Here is a 15,281-nt window from a genome sequence, read left to right on the forward strand (position 1 = left end):
TTGAAGTTATGAAAGCCGAGGGGCTCTTGATATTCCTCTGAGTTCCATTTTCTTCACAGGGTACCGAGGATGGCTACCACCGCAATGATGATGAAAAGCTATAAGTCTCAAGTCCAAGAGTATAGGCGCCGAATGATTGCTCATACAGATTGGCAACTTGATGAGCTGAGTTTTGGCTCCCACGCTGCCAAATATGATGTAGCTGCAGCTTACAGAATCCTTTCAGTGTCATCGGTGCCCTGAAGCTCCTGGCGAAGTCGCTCACACTTGATCATTAACTCAAGAGCATTCCAAGCACTCTCATCGAGGTCTCCATAACCTACATCTAGAGAGTAACTGCTTCTTTCCATTTTTCCTGCCCATTGTATATAGCTGCCAGCAAGCCCATATCGAGAAGAGTATCTGGATGTTCTGGTCCTAGTACTTGCTTTTCAATTTGTAGTGCCTGTATCTAAAGGGCTCCGCGTCTTCCCATTCTTGCTAGTCGCGGTACTTAGCTGCTAAATTTCTTATAAGTACAATCTTGATGATCTCAAGTTCGCAGACCTACCCTTTGGGGGTGGGACGTTCATAGTAATGGTGCCATAATTGATTCCATTCTGGATCCCAGAGTTGCTACCAGTGAAGGCTGCAGACTCCATAATGAGATTCAGATAACCCGAGCTTTATAGGATATTAGCAGAGTGGGTAAAAGCAAGATGAAGGATACTGATCAGCTGGAGTGGCCGCCGTTTCAGCCCCCATCATCAGGTGACCCCGCGACGCTAATCCGTGCAATGACTGAGGAGTTATTTGTTGATGCCCAATATGACCAGATATTGCCTACAATGAGAGACGTTCAAGGGGGACCTTTCAATGACTCAAAAAAGGGTTGGTTCTTCCCCCTGTGGTCGAACTATGCTAGGGTTGGGATAGTGTACTTTCGGTACGGAGGACGTAGTTGTGCGAGGAATACTGTGACTGGATCGGTATACCGACCAAAATTCCAGATGTCAAGTCAAAGATTCTCTGGTTAGATCAAATTTTCCCACCGGCATCGAACCGAGAGTCATGGTTACCATCAGAATGACCAACATAGTAGATCGGGGAGCTCGTTGGCAGGGGCCAATCAGCAGCGAGGCGATACCAGTTACGGAGGATCCCCCACCGAGCTTATCAGAGCTGCAATTAACCTTCTTTTTCTTGCTCAACCCCTCTCGGTATACTCATACACTCGATAGACCCAGCTCTCAAGTCCCATAAAACAAAAGAAGACATCCAGTTCAAGCTCTCTTACCACCTGGTTCCATTCCCACGTGCATCCACCACCCACAATGTCCAAATACGAACTCGCCCTCCAGCGCATCGACGCCGCACACAGCGACGATCCCAACACAATCACCACCAACGACACAACCCTCCCCTATGAACTCCACTACGCTCAAAAAATGACCACCTACCTCGAGCGCCTCAACCCCTCCGCCTCCGACCTCCTCCGCCTCGCCATCCGCGCCCAACACCTCCGCCGCTGGGAAATCCCCCGCACCTCATACCCAGCGACCAAAATCGGGTACCACTCGTGGCGCGCTGAGCTGCAGCGGCGCCAGGCCGCGCTGGTAGAGCAGATCTGTGTGGAGAGCGGGTATACCTCCGAGGAGGCGGCGAGGGTGGGCGCTATGGTGCGCAAGGCAGATTTGAAGAAGGGGGATGCGGATACGCAGACGTTGGAGGATGTGGCTTGTTTGGTGTTTTTGGATGATCAGTTTGATAAGTTTGAGAGTCAGTTGGCGGATGAGGAGAAGATGGTGGATATTTTGAGGAAGAGTTGGGGGAAGATGAGTGAGGCCGGGAGGGCGGAGGCGTTGAAGATTCAGATGTCGGAGAAGGGGAAGGAGTTGGTTACGAGGGCGTTGGCTGGTTGAATATACTGTGCTGTGGTGCATATCTCGGGGTTTAGGGGGGAAGGAGTATGGCAGGGCATGTCTATAGTTTATGTGTATGTCTGATAGTCATGATGATGTTTTATGAATGATATGGATATTCCATGAAGAAGGGAGATAATGTCTCATTCGGATATCTGAAAAAGAAACACCCGCTGATGCGTCCCGATGATGGGATGATAGATGATAGACCGTTAGATCGTAAAGGGTACTCTGTAGAGATCAGAGCAACGAAAATAACCCAAACACCGCCCCATGCTTTTTTGTTGCGCCGGCATAAATCATTCACTTCTTGACCGCAATCCCCCATTATGCAATGCTTCATGCACTGCCAGTGTCAATCAAGCGCACCAGCGCAATGGCTGCACCGGCCGCAACACCTCCTACACAGACCATCTGCACGCCACCCCACATAGCTGCAACCACATTGTCATGCCCAGTCCATCCACGGACAACACAAGTCTTCACATATCCAAACACAAGCAGAGTCACACCCATGACACAGACGCTCCAGTAGAGTGCCGTCATGACTTGGGAGGCGATGAAGTACGGAATCAGAGGGATGAATCCACCAACGAAGTATCCAATGGCGAGAGTCAGAGCGCTGATCCAGGCCTGGTTGCAGTCTGGTGCGGTCTCACGGTGGTGGAAGGCGAGCAGAAACTCAAGCAGGCGCTCATGCGAAGCATGTAGATCCCGAGTAATATCGTCGATGGCAGTAGAGGAGAGCCCATATGGTGCAAAAGTGTCGTGGACAATGCTGTGCGTTCCAGAGGGGTCACTCTCGATCAGTTCCCGCGTCTCTCGGACTGTGGTTTCATATGATTCACTAGAACATGTGTTAGCTATGGATCTTGTCAGGATTGAGGGTAGGTTCAAGGTTTCTTACGCTTCACTCTTGGCTCCGACGTACCCGCCTAGGCCCATGGAGATGGCACCTGCAGCGAGCTCAGCCAGGCCACCCAAAACGACCACTTTCGTGTTGCCCAGAGCAGACAAGCCCGCGGACAGGGCGAATGGCACAGTCAATCCATCTGACAAGCCGAGGATGGCGTCAGAAATGATACGCGGATTGATGCGAGAGCGTGTCGTGCTGCTACTCGTAGACCCATCATTGCTCACGCAGCGGCCAAAGGTATCGTAAGAGCGTTGCGACTCCAAGTCTTGGTCCGAGTCTCCGCGGATGGTCTCGTCGTCGTCGATGCGGGCAAGGAGGGGCTTGCCTAATGAAGCTATGTCAGCATATACCATCATCATCATCATCAGGGCATACCAAGTGTGTTGTGGTCGGGCTTCTTACTGTGCATCTTGGTCTCCTGTCCAGGAAACAGCTTTTTCTTGAGGAAGAGAAGAGCCATGGTCGATGCTGCGTGGCTGGTTCCGTGTGTAACTGGCCCAGATGGGTTTGCAATGTGGGAGCCTTATATGGACCTTCCACAGAGATATCTCCGGAGGTATCAGTAGGTTTTAAACCCAGAGTTGGAGAAGAGAGAAACGCCACGCTACGCGTTGGAATAGCTCCGATGAGACGAGCTGTGGCGAGACGAAGCTGACGTCAGGGCAATGCACGTCGGTACAAGGAAAAGCCAGGATACAGAAGAGAGGAAAGCAAAAGGTAGGCCCGGGGGATCGGCGCTCTTATTGAGAGGCAGAGGACGACCAATTGTAAGGCTTTAGAAAGGAAGGAAGGTATTCTCTTTCCAGTGCTGCGACAGAGGCTTGGGATCAACAACGGTGTCGTGAAACCAACCAGTCAAAGGGGCAGAAGATTATTAAAAGAAAGGAATTCAATTGAAGCGTTAAAAGTCCAAGAAATGAAACACGCATCCCTTCCACAGGCTCCCTCCTCCTTTTTAACTTCCTTCCATCAGCTTACTGGCCATCGCAGCACCTCGTTCTCCATCACCTCGCGCAGGCAAAAACAGCCACGGCCAAGAAAATTATGGAGATATCCTCTTCCTGAGCAGGTTATATCCAATCAGAGAGAATGCAAAGGTCAGCGCGAGATCTTTGACTGAGTAAGAATGGGGCCCAGGGAAGGTTCTACTTGCAAAGAAGGTGCGTCGAGAGGCTTGACCATTGCAGCAAATGCAACAACCCTGATTGGATGAGATGCTAATGCTGACCATTGAATCGGTGGTGATTGGATCGGTGACGAGATCGACGGGGGAAGGGGGGTCCGTTTTGGCGCATTCGAGATTTGATTTGCGTTGATGTCATTGGGAGAGATCGAGGGATGGTGGAGAAGATTGAAAACAGAAAAAAGCGGAACTCCGTAGGGCGGTCAACACTACTTGTCCGAGCTCTTGGCATTCTTCATGCTCTGGAAATAGACCATTCACTGTAAGATTCCCTATGATATTCAATATTTTATCTGGTTATCTCCGATAGGAGAGGTTTATACGGGCGAATTGTAAGAAGCAACCAGTCAACACATCATGTTCTCCCGTAGAGCTAGCCAATGGTGTGGGACCCGTTACGCAGCAGGTCTCGGTCGAAATAACCCTTTTAGACCGGTACGACTACGAACGACAAAGCTACTGTAGAAAATGAACAGTGGAGAACCTAGTCTAGTCTCAATTTTGGGGCTAAAGGATTGAACTTTTTGGAAATTTCTACGATGGCAAAGGTGCTACAAGCGGCGTAGTTACAAGTATCATCCTTTCAACATCCGCATCGTTGTATTGCTCTGACACATCTCTTTCACCCCTGAATGACCTTTTGCATGCAATATTTGGAGAAGGAGAAAAGCCCAGGGTTTGATGTATTCGTTCCTATTCATGAACTTCAGAAGGATACCTGAATCACACAGGGTATAAAGAAAACTCTTTTAACCCCACACTTCCTCCAAGAGCCTTTGTAGCGTAATTAAAAACAGCAAACCGGTAGGCCTGGAAAAACTGCCAATCATTGGCCATGGTGAAGTTCTGTCCGAGAACTGTAAAGTGTTTGCCGTCTGTGCTGTATGAAAACTGGGCACTCCGTGTCCCAGATGCACTGAAATCTCCCGCTACCCTTAAGAATATGTTCCGCGTATGACCTGTCTGGTGTAGCTTGGTGCTAGCCACATCGGTGCCATAAGCAATAGTTGACCAGCTATCTGTGGAATTCATGGTCATATTACTGCGCATCACAAGTGTGGAGGTATCTCCATCTTTCCGGATCCCGATCCAGGCTGAGCTGTCTCGGAACAAGGCTAGACCAGCTCGGTCGCCGTCAGCCATGTTCGTGTAGTCCAGGAGGATCGTGGCTTGGGAAGCTGGGCCCAATGTCCGATGGGTCAATGTGTTGCGTGCTTGGTAAATGTCGTCAACCTTGGAAACAGTTGCCGTAGACAGACGAACTTCACCTGGCGTGATGGTGACTCGTTTCATATCAGGATTATGATTCCACTCCCATTGGCTGCCCAGTTTTCCAGTAGCGAAGGTATCTTTTCCTTGAAGAGAGGAGTCGGAATTGATAGTCTTTGCGCCCGAGTCAACTGGATATGGGAGACTCTGGGGCCAAGTGTTGCCTTCGTCCAGAGTCAAAACGGGCCACCCGTTGTCATCCCAGTTCAACGAGGAGAGGACTGGAACGCGACCAGTGCTGTCACCATTAACATCGACAAATGCCATATAATACCATTGACCATTTGGAGTGTCAACGAGAGCGCCTTGATGAGGCGTGTCACCACCTTTCAGCCCTTGTGGTGGTGAGGTGTTATTAAGAATGACACCAAAATCATATGGTCCCCACGGTCCATTATCAGACTTCAAGACATACTGCCCATTAACCGGCTGGACAGTGATAATATAATAAGAGCCGTTACGCTTGTACATGCGGGAGCCCTCGACGTAGCCGACGGTTGAATTGTAAACAATTTGTGTTTTTTCCATGTCAAGCCCATCGGGAGTGAGTTGAGTAAGGCTAAGGACTGTCGAGCCGTGTGTGACATACATTGAATCATCATCATCAATCAGCAGGCCACAGTCATAAAGACAAGTACCATCGAGTACCGTCTTCTGTTCCCAGGGACCGGTAACCCCAGAACTGGTATAGATGTACGTTGCATTGAAATCAACACAACCAATCCAGTACCATAACTTGTTACTTTGTCTAAAGCGCAACGTTGAAGCCCAGACACCCCGTGCATAGGCTCGCATACCATCAGCTAAGTCATAAGCCGGACTATTAAAGTCCAGAGAAGGCACCGAATGCCCGAGGTATTTCCAATTGACGAGATCCTGAGATTCCAAGATGGGAGCACCAGGAGAGAAGTGCATGCTTGATGCAGAATAATAGAAGGTGTCTTTCACGCGGAAGATGTCGATATCTGCCAGGTCGTTGAAGATGACGGGGTTTTGAAACGATACACTAGCCACGGAGCCACATATCGCCATGAAAAATAGCGGCAAGAATGAAGTTGACTTGACCATCATTGCGCGAGCTCCTCCTACCTGCAGAGGAAGCAAAGTGTACCTGAATGATATGAGACACAAAGTCAAGACTTTTCGTAAATTAGAGAGGTCGTTGGGCTTTCTTAAGAGATAGCTTTTGAGGGCAAGAGACAACGCATCGATCTCACCCACGCCATTTTACCACTTCAGTAGCTCCTTTGGGACAAATGGCTAAAGTATCGCGAAAACTCAAGGAGTTGAGTTGAGATGACCATCTTGAGCCGTGACCTAGATAAATGCTTGAGGGTAGTATCCCCTGTCATTTGAAAGGGTTCACTTAGCCTTCTGCTTCGCGGCAGAATAGCTAGTCTGGCGGCTAAACAGGCACTAAAACATGCCCATAATGCGACGATCCTTGTCTGATCGACTGACGAGGAAATACACCGGCGGGGGACCAAGGCTCATTGCAGATTCTCCACTGCGGGGAAGGTTATTACGAAAGGTATCAAGCGAAAGAAACCTCATTTAATTGCCACTGAATGTATGGACTCTCTTGGGCCCCGGGGTAGAAGAAAGATCGATTTACATCGACTAATTCCACAGGCCCGCAGACTGCATGTAGTCCCTAATCAGCTGTGGTGCCATCGGTGAACTTCCTGGTGAGGCACAGGGTTACATATACGACATGCTTGAGCATGCGACTAGTCCATGACTCCATGATCATTGGTGAAAAATTCAAAGGGGTATATTTCCTTACTAACACCGCTGTGCGTATCCAAGGCCCACAAAGTTACCTGTACTCCGTACTCGATTTTGGATAGACTAACGTCCCTCAGCACGCTCGACAAGAGAGCCCTCTAAACCCATTGGCTCCCAGACATCTTTAGCCTTCTTGTTCTGCACCCATACAACTTCGCCATGGAGGTAAGCCACCACGCCGCCCTTGCCAGTTGCGCTGGCCGTGATGCGGAATAGAGGATATCCATTCTTTGGGTGCGCCTCTCGCAGGGGCAGGATGATAAGGCCCTGTTCCGCACACCAGTTCTCCACAATGTCCTTGAATGCAATTTCTTCCACAATTGCAGCCTTGGCCTGAGGCACGGGAGCTGCTTTGCTCGCAGCTGCGGCTGCTTCAGCCACTGCATCTTCCCGAGTAGGAAGCGCAGTCGGACCGTTCGCAGCTGGACGTGGAAGCTCGGCAGCTGCGCGGTCTCCAAGCTCAGCGGCGAGATTCATCGTTTGTAGACCCTTGTTCCATTCGTCCTCGACAATGGCCAATTCATTGACCCCCTTAGGGATCTGGCTTTGCCACCAAGTGAACCAGGCTGCGACCTCTTCATAGTTCGGATCGTTGGTGAGCCAGATGTACAGAATTTCATGCCATTTGGGGAAAAAGTCGGAGACAAGTAGTAGACCCATCACATTGGGCTTGAAGAAATCTTTCCAGCGGAGCACATCCTCGAGGGCTGTCAAGTCTTGGTCCTGGGGGTTGACAGTGAAGTCTTCGCGAAGATGGCGTGCTAGACGGGGTAGCAGATGATTGCGTAGGCATGCGTCAAATTCACTGCCGAGAGCATCCCGCCAAAGCTCAATGCCATTAATGAGACCCCGGCGCAGGCTCCATGAATCTAATACAACACGGAATTTCCTCTTCGTATCGGACATGAGACCCGTAGGCTGCTTGGGATTGGTATGTCGTTCACCCAGGTATTCTAGCCATGTGAACAACCACCAGGGAAACTTGCCATCCTGCTGAGATGGGTGTCGTCGGCTGCTCCTGGGTTTCCACTCCTTCAAAGCTCCACTAAGCTTTGGAACAACCACTTGGTCAATGAGGTTTGCATACACGAAAGCTGGAACTATGGGTTTCCAAGCAACTATTAGCGAAGTTGCAACGTTCGGATCGTGAACGTCCCAGTCGTTGAGGAGCGTGGAGCGCACTCGTGGTAGCCACAGGGTGTAGACCATTGTTTCGTACGGAGATGTGGATGATCGCTGTTGAACTCCGTTCTCGGTCCTGCGAGAAAGGATAGGTTGAAGGCGGGTGAGGTTGGACACCAGGAAGTTTGGATCTTGAAGTGGCTCCCACTCTTCCATGGCCTGCCGGAAGAGTGGATGTATGGTAGCGACGACAGTCTCTGCTAGTCGGTATTCGTCCCCAACATCCCGATACTTGGACTCCATGTCTTCGATCTTTTCGGTCATCTCATTGAACTTCGACGCAATGCTCTCCTCGTGCTCGAAGATATCCAGCTCTTCCACGGCAGCGATCAGTCCGGTAAGATGATTGAGTCGGCCTTGATATGCATCCAACTCGTCGACCACTTGGGCTTCTTCGAGCTCAATAAACTTCTTCCTTTCGGTCAAGCCTTTCCACTCATCTGCAAAGGCCTCGAGGTCGGTTCGGGCACGTCGCGCGATCTTCATCGCCTCTCCTTCACCCTGGCCGACAAACTCTTGTGATGCCATCAAACCAGCCGTCGACGTCAAGACACGTTGTTCCTTCCCGGTAGCATCGATAAGTGATTTGAGCACATTCGGGACCTCGAGGCCTTCCATAGCATCTTCGATTTCTCGCGCAGTTCGGAATTTGGGCTTGGGTCGTGGCACCGGTGTGCCAGTAGCACTGCGGCTTTCTGTCTTGCGCTCCTGTTTCTTCTTGCGTCGCCGCCGTCTCTCTTCATCGGAGCTGTCTTCGACTGACTCACCCCGGCGCGCGGCTTCTCGTTTCTCTTCATCCCGTGCCTGCTTGGTCTTCTCCCGCACAGTACCGAGACCAGCGCCCTGTGGTCGCGCCTGTGCTTCGATCGGGGTGACGATGCCCTGACCACTAGAACCCAATCCTTGTCCATCCACGTAGCCCATCTTCGCCATCATGCGCGCGGCGAACGAATTTCCCCCCGAGCCTTTTCCTCCACGGGTGGCACCACCACCTCGTGGTGGCGCCGCAGTCGCTGCGTTGACCATGTTGTTCCAGGGGTTGCGGGCAGCGCTGCCCAAGCCACCCATCGTGGGAGGTGATTCGGAGCGCTCGCGGGCTCTGGCGAAGCCACGGAAACCGGTAGTTGGTAGCGCATCTTCTTCGTCTGATGAACTCATATCGTCGACCTTGCGCTTTTGGCCGGCGTAGGACGAGGGAGATTCCATGGTGTTCACAATTTCACCGCGACCTCGACTCCCCTGTCCAGAAAAGCTCCCTTTCGTAGCTTGTAAGCTTCAACTTGCGATGGGCAAAGCTCAGTGAAATTCACGTGGGGATGTCGGCGCGGAACAACCCGTGGCCGACGAAAACAAGATGACGTTAAGCTCGGTTACTTCATAGCTCGGAGATCTCTCTCTCTCTTCCCCTTCGTTCTTCTTTGCTAGACATAATTGATATTCCTTTTTCCTTGGATCCCGCTCCAGAATCTAATATCACTTACTCACAATGGCCGCACTCCTCTCCACCTCTGCCCGCATCGCCCTGCGCTCGGGAGCTTCGGCTTCCTTTAAGTCCGGAGCTGCGGGCTTGACTTTTGCCCGCGGCAAGGCTACTCTGCCTGACCTGTCCTGTAAGCTACGGTGCCTCGGTGTATTCGGAACTGTGCCAGCGAAATTGAAACGCAAGTATCAGCCAACTGACCTGTACCACAGACGACTATGGCGCACTTGAGCCCTCCATCTCCGGCAAGATTATGGAGATCCACCACAAGAACCACCACAACACTTATGTCACCAACTACAACAACGCCATTGAGCAGCTCCAGGAAGCCCAGGCCAAGGGTGACATCTCTGCCCAGATTGCCCTGAAGCCTGCGATCAACTTCAACGGCGGTGGTCACCTGAACCACTCTCTATTCTGGGAGAACCTGGCTCCCAAGAGCGCCGGCGGTGGTGAGCCTCCTTCCGGCTCCATCGCCCAGGCCATCGACACCACCTACGGTAGCCTCGATGAGTTCAAGAACAAGTTCAACACCGCGTTGGCTGGCATTCAGGGCAGTGGCTGGGCCTGGCTTGTCAAGGACAAGCAGACCGGCCAGATCGGTATCCGCACCTACGCCAACCAGGACCCCGTTGTTGGTCAGTTCCAGCCTCTTCTCGGTATTGACGCCTGGGAGCACGCCTACTAGTAAGTTCAATCAGGATAAGGTTGGGCTGAATCTGTGCTAATCTGCTTCTAGCCTTCAATACCAGAACCGCAAGGCCGAGTATTTCAAGGCCATCTGGGAGGTCATCAACTGGAAGGCTGTTGAGAAGCGCTTCTCTTAAGTGGCGGCTTGTACAGTGACGTACCATAAAAACACCACTTTCAAGTACCCCTTGTATTGTACCATGCGTCTGTCAATCTCAATTCAGACATTTACTATGTATCACTTTCCCTACTCGTAGGAACTTGCGCTCCTGACTAGATCATACGAATTCCACACCTATTCAGGGGGATCTATTGATCCGAAATTGCCATATACTTCGCATGAAGCTACTCGGCGATGCTCTTACCAATCACAGCATAGGAGACGCTGTTTGCGACACCTCGATGACTGCAGTCTTTGAGGAATGATATTACATGAAAGGTCCAATTTGACAATATCAATCTATTCGTGTTGCACAGTCATATTGATGTATTCCTGTTGCCATTGACCCTTGCCCTATGATGTAGTAAATGAAATGTGGGAGATGTTCCCACCAAAAGGCCCTCTTCTTGCATAGCTTCCTTATGGTGAACGTGTTTTTCACCGAGTTCATTGGCAGTGCCATCCTGGTAGGTATCACCATGGCCTTAGGAAATGATAACAACGCACCCCTTGGAGCAGGAATGAATGCCTTTATTGTTGGAGTTCTGATAACCATTGTGATTCTCGCTTTGGGTTACGATACCGGGGGGGTATGTATACTTCACACCATATGAAAATCATGAGCTCACATTGTCCTTTCCTAGGTGCTTCAATTGCACCCGAGATTTCGGACCAAGACTCGTCGCTCTCATGGCCGGATGGGGTAGTCAACTCTTCCGAGAAAATCACGCATGATGGGTGTGGGGACCATGGTGTGCGGATATAAGCGGTGCATTGTTTGGCGCAATGATATACGTATAGATGCTGTTATTTTCACGGGTGGGGAGAGGCCAGTGAATTATCCTCGGATTCGAAGAAAGAGGGTGCTGCGCGTGAGGTCTGTCAATATACGGAATAAGCTGGTATCGGCCGCAAACAGGCATGGGATCTGGAGAAGCCCGTAGAAGGGGGAGTGTGATTTTAGCTGGATCAAAATTCGGGAATGTGGTCAAAAGGCTCCCGAGTCAACAGACTGCTGTGCTCAGATTAAGCATTGACGAGTCCTTAGTGAACGCATAAGAAAGGAACATTTCACCTGGTTTCAACTCGGGGACAGTAGGTGATTTGCAATGTTCTAGCGGAGATTAGGAGCAGTCAAAGGGTTCCATCTAAAGTTTTTCGAACCTTCTAATGAGCTTGTTGCTCCTGCGAACTGTTGCTCGCTGGATATTCACGCACCAAGGAGGAGGGCTAGGATTGGGCCTAAAATGTCTTCTCTACCAGATGTCACACTGAACCACTTTTATCTCGCAGATCGTAGTTTCGGGTCTCGGCGACGGCTCTCGGTGACATTGGTACATATAGCAATTGCATAGTGTCAAGTTGTCAACCCTACCCCAGGCATTCAGAACAGCCCCTAACTCAACCAAACAGTTCTGAATATTTGAAATACGGTTTGATCAACCAGAGTCGAGACAATGAAATATCAAATTATGGGTCGGTAGGCCAGCCAGCATGGCCAGGATCACGTAGTTAGTACACGCGTAGCCGCAGTAGTACGAAAGCCTTCGCTTAAAGTGGGTCGTCCCCAGCCGTACGGCGAGCTGCCTTGTGGGGCCAACATCTCGATTACCCAGATAGGCAAGTATCGGCCCTGCACTGGCGCCTTTCCAGGTTGAATCAAATAAAGATTGAGGTATTTCGTAGTAGATATCCGAAGCTTAAGTGTCGATCTATTGAGCTAACAGTGAACACTCCCTGCACGGCAAAAAGTGATAAGAACATCGCCACGTTTGTTCTACTTCACAGGTTGATGCGAAAGCCGGAAATCTGAAGAAGCCCATGTCGGGACTATTTGAGTGAAACCTCGCTTAGCCAGTTCACAAGAGCTCTGCACTAGCATAATTATGGATAAGAGTCAATGCTAAGAAGCATCCCGAAGCGAGAACCGCGTCGATCCGGTATTGAGGTGGGGGCGAAGGCTAAGTCCAAATGGTACGAGGGGCCAGAAACAGCTTTCCTTTGCCTGTTGAAACGTCACGTAAATAGTAAAATGAAGGCCAATCATCATGTATATCCTTGCAGTCACTTAATTTGAGATGCATAGTCTACAGTATTTATTTATCTCTGGGTCCCGCCCACCGATTGATCTCTTCTCCCTCTGAGACCAGCATCTCAGCCCTTTTCGGCTTGAAAGTTTAGAATTTAGTTCACAGCAGTTCAAACATAATGGGCGGAAGGCCTTGGCAATCCAAAGGCTGTCGTGCCTGTAGACGGCGCAAGATAAAGGTATGTGAACATAATACTACCAACTTTCATTTTACTATTGGCACTCATACCAAGGGGATACAGTGTGATGGACAACAGCCAGCATGCGCCAAGTGCACTAAACGTGGCATTGAGTGCCCAGGATATCAAAAGACCCATATTTTCAACGTCCATCTGGAGACATTTCGACAAGGAAAGAAGATGTCACCACATGAGTTAATCCGCCAAGATAATCGAGAACTCGATTCATTGATACTATGCCGTTCTTCACCAACGGCAGTTATTGATGCTGATTCAATAAACCGAGATCAGATCTTCTCTGTGTTTCTTGATCATTACTTCCCAGTTGATCGTACTGGATCATCCTATGGAGTGGATCTCTGGCACTATCTTATTGGGAGCTTTTTCTTGCTTCCACAGAAGACCCATATGCTGGAGACAGCTATTACCGCTATTTCATGTGTCTATCTCGGCAAGATTAAGAACAACAGCCGGGTCTTGCGCCACGGTCTTCAATTATACAACCAGGCGATTAAGGATATGTCAAGCATGATATGCAAGAACGCCTATATGGATGATATTATATACACTTCCGTGATCTTCCAAGAAATGGAGGTAATACCCCGATCACTTCAAACATAATAATCAACAGAGCATTATTTGCTGATTTTTTCCTTCGGATCTGCTGGGTAGAACTGCCACTGTCCGCAAGGCTTTCAAACGTGGCTGGCCCACATAGCCGGAACGAATGCGATCAAGAAGCATTACCAAGACATTGTATCAATGAATCCACTTTTTCATGCTATCTATGACCAGTGGCAGAAGTTTCGAATAGTACGTTGCAATTCGCTTACGTTGCCCGTCAAATACATTGATTGGGCTCACATTTTACCAGGTCTGTTTGACGATGGGCAGGGATTTAAGTGATGAAGAATACAAATACTGTCGCGAGCCAAGTAAGGGCAGGCCTCTGGTGGAATTAATCAACATCTTCGCGGAGTTCACCCCTCTCAGTGCAGGTATTGAGTCGATGGATCCAGCCAATCGCGATGCTTGTCAGGAACTTCTAGTCGCGTGTGTGGCACAGAAAAACAGCTTTTTGCAATGGTATGCTCTACGGAAAGAGACCATTGGCGGAGACCCACTCAAGTCGTCTGACGACTTTTGCTGCATCGACATACATCCAGTTAATACCACCTTTGGTAAGGCTTATAGCTTTGTTTCTCTGGATAATGCTTTGCTGCACGTTCTTTACTGGACAGCGATGGCAATTGTCTCGGCTATGGTCTCTCGGGTGCAGACACTAGTGATGTCGCATGAGAACGGAGCAGGGCCTGTTGGGGACCACACAGCCGACGAAGAGTATCTCAAGATGCAAGCATATGCAGATCAGATTGTTCGATCTGTGCCATTCTTTGTGCAGGAAAAAAACAAGTTATTTGGCCCTCATATGGTAATGTTTGGAGTCGCCGCGGCTTGTAAAGCCTATATCAATCTGGGGATATTCGAAAAATTCGACTGGTGCCAGAACACCCTGGGCAGCTTTGCAGACCGTGGATTTGAGGCATGCCAGCACTACCGTGAGTATGCTTGGAGCTATTGGAATGCCACAACTTCATCTGCGGCGGACTCCTTCCTTCCAATCTCCGTGAGAGGCAAGCGGATGGGTGATTCTCCTATTGTGTCGAATAATCAAGTCACCGACACTTCCGAATATGGGCAATCTCACTTCCCAAGCCCTGTCAGCTGGAAATACTCAGACAGGTGTGTTGCTTTCTCGCCGGAAACTATTCTGCTCGAAGATCCCTGGCAAAAAGGGACTATGTGCTGCGTGGCTACCTGATAGCTGAATCTACATAGATCGCTCCGATTACTTAATTCAACAGACTATGCGACAGGGTGGTCTTCCAAAAGCTTGTACTCTAAGAAGTGACCTAGAATTAAGGGTAATAGTACATGCAAAGTAGATACCTGCCTAATTAGGCAATCGAGATGTTGCCCCCAAATGGGGACGGCATCAGAAGTGTTGGATCTTGTCAAGTTGTCGCCTCGAGGGAGCGATCTCGGCAAATCGTACAGAATGTCCTGAATATTCGTTTTGGGCAGAAGACATTTGGTGTCGCCGGCATAACTCCACTCAAGCTGGTCAAATATCTATCTTTCTGGCACTTCTGTCAATATCTCCCAAGCTGCTGCTGCCCGTCCACGGGAATTTCGAGTAGCTGGCTATATTTGACAGCAATGAACGCCGCCAACAAAACAATTTTATATTTAGTAGCGAAACTTGATTCGAAACGTGCGCAACGTGGCTCGATCTCATAAGATATAAGGGCCTCGAGTGTGAGCTGAAAGACAACAGTGGAACAACTCCTCTGAATAGCGCAAGATTCAATAACGCCATCAAGGTGTAGAGTTGGTCTGGGAGTGGTATAAAGCGTTGATTTGGTGGAATATGTTGATTGAGA

General features: G+C 49.7%; 7 protein-coding genes across 7 annotated transcripts; 3 read left to right on the plus strand and 4 right to left on the minus strand.

The window, feature by feature from the left end:
• Positions 1–209: 209 nt before the first annotated feature.
• Positions 210–641, minus strand: N7458_005363 (uncharacterized protein; the record flags this gene model as incomplete). Its single annotated transcript, XM_056908745.1, has 2 exons — positions 210–319; positions 551–641. The coding sequence occupies 2 exons, from the start codon at positions 639–641 to the stop codon at positions 210–212; spliced, it is 201 nt and encodes a 66-aa protein (XP_056767363.1).
• Positions 642–1,313: 672 nt separating this feature from the next.
• N7458_005364 (DUF4202 domain-containing protein) lies at positions 1,314–1,901 on the plus strand (the record flags this gene model as incomplete). The annotated part of the gene is made up of 1 exon (XM_056908746.1): positions 1,314–1,901. One exon carries the CDS (start codon positions 1,314–1,316, stop codon positions 1,899–1,901), a length of 588 nt encoding a protein of 195 aa, XP_056767364.1.
• Positions 1,902–2,240: 339 nt separating this feature from the next.
• On the minus strand, positions 2,241–3,277 carry N7458_005365 (VIT1/CCC1 transporter family protein; the record flags this gene model as incomplete). The annotated part of the gene is made up of 3 exons (XM_056908747.1): positions 2,241–2,748; positions 2,809–3,151; positions 3,220–3,277. The coding sequence occupies 3 exons, from the start codon at positions 3,275–3,277 to the stop codon at positions 2,241–2,243; spliced, it is 909 nt and encodes a 302-aa protein (XP_056767365.1).
• Positions 3,278–4,723: 1,446 nt separating this feature from the next.
• Positions 4,724–6,340, minus strand: N7458_005366 (glycoside hydrolase family 43 protein; the record flags this gene model as incomplete). Its single annotated transcript, XM_056908748.1, has 1 exon — positions 4,724–6,340. One exon carries the CDS (start codon positions 6,338–6,340, stop codon positions 4,724–4,726), a length of 1,617 nt encoding a protein of 538 aa, XP_056767366.1.
• Positions 6,341–7,120: 780 nt separating this feature from the next.
• On the minus strand, positions 7,121–9,445 carry N7458_005367 (putative G-patch domain protein (TFIP11); the record flags this gene model as incomplete). Its single annotated transcript, XM_056908749.1, has 1 exon — positions 7,121–9,445. The coding sequence occupies one exon, from the start codon at positions 9,443–9,445 to the stop codon at positions 7,121–7,123; it is 2,325 nt and encodes a 774-aa protein (XP_056767367.1).
• A 280-nt stretch (positions 9,446–9,725) lies between these two features.
• On the plus strand, positions 9,726–10,546 carry sod2 (superoxide dismutase sodB; the record flags this gene model as incomplete). Its single annotated transcript, XM_056908750.1, has 3 exons — positions 9,726–9,849; positions 9,932–10,406; positions 10,459–10,546. The coding sequence occupies 3 exons, from the start codon at positions 9,726–9,728 to the stop codon at positions 10,544–10,546; spliced, it is 687 nt and encodes a 228-aa protein (XP_056767368.1).
• A 3,177-nt stretch (positions 10,547–13,723) lies between these two features.
• N7458_005369 (uncharacterized protein) lies at positions 13,724–14,659 on the plus strand (the record flags this gene model as incomplete). Its single annotated transcript, XM_056908751.1, has 1 exon — positions 13,724–14,659. One exon carries the CDS (start codon positions 13,724–13,726, stop codon positions 14,657–14,659), a length of 936 nt encoding a protein of 311 aa, XP_056767369.1.
• Positions 14,660–15,281: the final 622 nt, after the last annotated feature.

The sequence above is a fragment of the Penicillium daleae genome (assembly GCF_028827525.1).
Source record: "Penicillium daleae strain IBT 16125 chromosome Unknown utg000005l_segment0_segment0, whole genome shotgun sequence".
In the NCBI taxonomy this organism is placed as follows: domain Eukaryota; kingdom Fungi; phylum Ascomycota; class Eurotiomycetes; order Eurotiales; family Aspergillaceae; genus Penicillium; species Penicillium daleae.